Below are 5,000 nucleotides of genomic sequence, written 5' to 3'. Positions count from 1 at the left end.
CATCTCAGAACATCTTAGAACATCTCACAACAGAACATCTCAACATCTCAGAACAGCTTAGAACATCTCAACATCTCACAACAGAACATCTCAACATCTCAGAACATCTTAGAACATCTCACAACAGAACATCTTAACATCTCACAACAGAACGTCTCAACATCTCAGAACATCTTAGAACATCTCAACAGCTCAGAACGTAGCAGAACGTCCGAAGCGGGGAACGTCGGACACGGCAGCAGAGAACACTGCTTACTATGTAGGCGCAGAGTGGCCTGAAGGCGTGCGTCCCACACACGTACAGGTGGCTCTCGTTGTAGCGCTGCAGGAAGCGGATGTGGTTGAAGCACTCCGTCTGCAGGGAACAACACACCGGGTCAGACCTCCACACCCCCCAGCTGCAGACCTCCACACCCCCCAGCTGCAGACCTCCACACCTCCCAGCTGCAGACCTCCACACCCCCCAGCTGCAGACCTCCCCCAGCTGCAGACCTCCACACCCCCCAGCTGCAGACCTCCACACCCCCCAGCTGCAGACCTCCCCCAGCTGCAGAGCTCCACACCCCCCAGGTGCAGACCTCCACACCCCCCAGCTGCAGACCTCCACACCCCCCAGCTGCAGACCTCCACACCCCCCAGCTGCAGACCTCCCCCAGCTGGGTCAGACCTCCACACCCCCCAGCTACAGACCTCCAGACCCCCCAGCTGCAGACCTCCACACCCCCCAGCTGCAGACCTCCACACCCCCCAGCTGCAGACCTCCACACCCCCCAGCTGCAGACCTCCACACCTCCCAGCTGCAGACCTCCACCCCCCCCAGCTGCAGACCTCCACACCCCCAGCTGGGAGGAGACCTTGCACATTTTCCACTTCCACTCCTGCTACCTGAACATGCTACTTGCTATGTGAAATCAGGACACACCGTACCTCATTGTTTTTCCCTTTGCTCAGACACTGCCTCTTCTGCTCAGACGAGGCTTCCCAATCAATCTGTAAACAATGAACAGCAGATGGCTCAGTTAGCCAGGTTATTTTAGTTAGCCAGGAGGTTATTTTAGCGAAGAGAAAAGAGAAATAAAGATGGTGAGAGAGAGAGGGTTAGAGTATGAAGGAGAAACGGAGAGGGTTTGAGTATGAAGGAGAGAGAGAGAGAGAGAGAGAGAGAGAGAGAGAGAGAGAACTCACAGACAGGTTCCCTGGTGTGGAGATGTTGTTGGCGTCCAGGGCGTAGATGGCCCCCCTCCCCCCCACATACAGAACCCCAGCCTCCTCCTCCAGTAGCAGGGTGCTGTAGTTCTGCACCGACCCTCGGAACCGCGGGCAGCCCACCAGACCTGCACACAGTAACATCCTGTTTCTATACCAGACCTGCACACAGTAACATCCTGTTTCTATACCACACCTGCACACAGTAACATCCTGTTTCTATACCACACCTGCACACAGTAACATCCTGTTTCTATACCACACCTCCACACAGTCACATCCTGTTTCTATACCACACCTCCACACAGTAACATCCTGTTACAGTAAACTGTTCATATATCTCCATCCTTTTCCCCATCCTTTAGTTTCTCTCCATATATCTCCATCAACCTGGGTTTTCCTTCAGTAACTTAAGTGATGAAGGTTTCCTGCTAACCCTACAGTGTAACTGAGTATAGCTCAGTCGTAGTATAGCTGGGGAACATCAAAGTTAGTGTACAGTAGTGCCTGTGGGGTGGATCTTTACAGCAGATAAAAGTGCTGGTCTCTTTTTCATCTTGTCAGAAGCAGGAAGGTTTGACCTTGTTTCTAAGGTCCCAGACTGACGATTCAATATTTACTCTGTTCTAGGAAAGGATCCGTTTCCACACATAAAGAACCTCTTTCTGTGGCCCAACAGAACCCAGCGAGGAACACCAAGACAGTCTGTGGTGTTGATCTAGGGCCGGATATCACCCAGCATCACACTGGGATGGACAGGACTTTCACTGGGTGGACTAAAGATTCCCTTCCCCCCGTAACATCCAAACACACACACACACGCTACGCTGTGCTAACATGCTAATGTGATTTGGCAGTACTAGGGCACGATTCCTGCTGAATGCCCCTTAATGCCCCCCATCTACGCCCCCCGTACCCCACTTCTAAATGCGACACGCCAAGCAGCCATCAGCCTCACCCATCCTCCCCTTCCTCCACCCCCCCCCCCTCCCACCCATACCCCCCCTCCTTCCCCTGTGTCCCACCATTCTCCAACCCTCTCTCTGTAGCTGAAACTCATTCAGCTTGTTGGGGTCCTTCCCTCTGCCCCCCTCCTCCTCCCTTGCCCCCCCCCTTCTCCCTCCTTCCCCCCTCCTCCCTCCTCCCCTTGGTTGTGTAAACAGCATGAGGGTGACAGCCCAAGGCAGAGTACTACAACACGTCATCTGTTCCAGATCACTCGTCCCTGGGAGCGTGCATGAGACCCTGGGAGCGTGCACGACATCCTGGGAGCGTGCACGAGACCCTGACACAGGAAACAGCCGCTGGCGTGGAGGGCAATGACGGTGGAGACAGTCGTGACGTCGGTCGTGCAAGCTGTCACCGAGGCAACACGTCACGACAAGGAAACGTCCGCCTGGGACACCGCCCCCCCCAAACCACGGAAAGATCTGGAGCCTGTGGGGAATCTATCTCATGTGATTAGAGACTAACAAGCATGGCTGTATGAGCAATGTTTGCTCGCCCCCAGAACTGTCAGATGAGAGAGAAATCAAGCTACAGGAGCCACACAGTCTGACCATCTCACTCTGACGGTGTGTGTGTGTGTGTGTTTATTGACCATGTGTGGGTGTATGTATTTGTATACGTGTGTGTATGTATGTAAATGTTTACCACAGGGGTGTGTGTGTGTGTGGTTCTGAGAAGCTACTGCTTTGACCTTTAACCTCTGCCGCTCGTGCTGCACCTGTAGAGTTCTGGTGAGTGTACAGTACACACACACACACACACTCCTCACCTGCACTGTCCCACCTGTATACAGGCCGAGAGCGAGAACACTACCATCATCCATGGAGACCTGGTGTGTATCCTCATGTTGTGTGTGTGTGTTTGTGAGCAGGGTTGAGTAAGAGGTCTACCACAGGCAGCAGAATGACTCACTGGTGCCACTGGCCCACTCTGGATGAATAAGACAGGCACATGACACACACACACACAGCACACACACACACTTCAGGTTTTAGGGACATGTTCTAAGCGGACATCACGTGACCTAACCCGTGTTGACGTGACTGAGAAGTGCCAGTTGTTGCTAAACCAATCAGCATTGCGTAAGACCACGCGCTGCCTGCATCACACCAACAGCAGACCTCTGACTCGGGATGACAACTGTATGATACCGTTTATTACACAAGGTTAAACAACTGAGCGGTTTTATACACATCAGACTGAGTTCAAGTGCATCTGGCTATCTGGACAAACATAAAAGAACTATCATATCAGAACAGGGAACAACGTTAGCATTATTCTGTATCTCTTTGACTGTCGGAACCCCACCATCAACAGAATATTCTAGAACCCCAGCATCTACAGTATATTCTAGACCCCCAATATCTATAGACCATTCTAGAACCCCAGCATCTACAGTATATTCTAGACCCCCAATATCTACAGAACATTCTAGAACCCCAGACATGGACATGATTGTTCCCTGTAACCCAGAGTTCCTGTTCGTACTGTGAGCAGCATGTCGTCTCTGCCTGCACACGTGTGACACGTGTTTGACCTGTCAGTCACATCTCTGACTGGTATTTACACAAAACGCTTCTCAAATATTAGCACCGCCTGTATGCTGGACAGAACAAAACAAGAAGAACACTGTGTCAATCCTGATGCTACATTATCAATCCTGATGCTACATTATCAATCCTGATTCCACATTATCAATCCTGATGCTACATTATCAATCCTGATGCTACATTATCAATCCTGATGCCACATTATCAATCCTGATGCTACATTATCAATTCTGATGCCACATTATCAATCCTGATGGCATGTCTGGGCATAATCTGTCATTATTGTAACAATAGTCAGATCAGTTCTCCAGACTGGGAGCATGGGAGGTGGGGCTCCTCCACACCTGCCCAGAGCTGCAGACATGTTAGCCTGCATCAATATTTCAGCTGTGAGTTACTTCTGGTCTGCTAGTCTGGGGAATACTCCCCATGGACACCCAGGTCAGGACACAGTCAGGGAAGACATGCTCTTTCACACACACACACATACACATACGCGCAAACACAAACATTCCAGAGCCCAGCAGATCTGATTCAGTAGACTCTGCTCTCTCCAGTTCTGCTCTCTCCAGTTCTGCTCTCTCCAGTTCTGCACATAGGGCAGCTTCCTCCACCAGGGCAGTGACAGAGATCACACACACACTCACACACACACACTCACACACACTCACACACACTCACACACTCACTCACACAGATATGCTGTCAAATACATACACACACACATGCTCTCACATGCACAAATTCACTGACATGCTCTTGCACACCCCGAGAGAGTTGAAATGTAGGTCAAGGACTACTTTCTACCAGGGCAAGGAGAAAAATAAGATCCTCACAATGCACCAGCAGCAACTTCTCTATCATCGTAGAGCTAAACCAAACGCACACTTTATGAGTCAACAACAACATCTTTATGGTTAAACACTAAGAATGTCTTTTCTCAGCAGTTTGGTTATTAGCTCAACAGGACTGGCGTCGGTGGACAGTTCCTTTTGCTGATGTCTTCACTCTACTGTTCTCTTATTCCTCCTCTGGAGAGGAGGATGGAGGGAGAGGAGAAGAGAGGAGAGGAGAGGAGGGGAGGGGAGGAAGGAGGGAGGGAGAGGAGGGAGACAAGGATTGAGGGAGGGGAGGGGAGAGAAAGGAGAGGAGAGGAGGATTGAGGGAGGGGAGGGGAGAGAAAGGAGAGGAGGATTGAGGGAGGGGAGAGTGCTGCAGTGACCAAGGTGTTGCTGA

The 5,000-nt window shown here is 51.2% G+C and overlaps 2 protein-coding genes across 2 annotated transcripts in view; both read right to left on the bottom strand.

Moving 5' to 3' along the window:
* The window catches only part of sema4gb (sema domain, immunoglobulin domain (Ig), transmembrane domain (TM) and short cytoplasmic domain, (semaphorin) 4Gb), a 13,184-nt gene extending 11,834 nt beyond the window's left edge, over positions 1 to 1,350 (bottom strand). The window contains 3 exon segments of the mRNA XM_047050727.1: positions 257 to 355; positions 928 to 990; positions 1,186 to 1,350. Coding sequence (XP_046906683.1) covers positions 257 to 355; positions 928 to 990; positions 1,186 to 1,350 — 327 coding nt within the window.
* Positions 1,351 to 2,421: 1,071 nt separating this feature from the next.
* Positions 2,422 to 5,000, bottom strand: part of LOC124488179 (dynein axonemal heavy chain 17-like) — a 27,616-nt gene continuing 25,037 nt past the window's right edge. The window contains exon 51 of the mRNA XM_047050726.1: positions 2,422 to 2,471. Within this exon, the coding sequence (XP_046906682.1) occupies positions 2,422 to 2,471 (50 nt within the window). The remainder of the gene's footprint in view (positions 2,472 to 5,000) is intronic.

Source organism: Hypomesus transpacificus, unplaced genomic scaffold, assembly GCF_021917145.1.
Source record: "Hypomesus transpacificus isolate Combined female unplaced genomic scaffold, fHypTra1 scaffold_127, whole genome shotgun sequence".
In the NCBI taxonomy this organism is placed as follows: domain Eukaryota; kingdom Metazoa; phylum Chordata; class Actinopteri; order Osmeriformes; family Osmeridae; genus Hypomesus; species Hypomesus transpacificus.
Note: the sequence above shows the minus strand (reverse complement) of the source record. Positions and strands in the feature narration are given on the sequence as shown.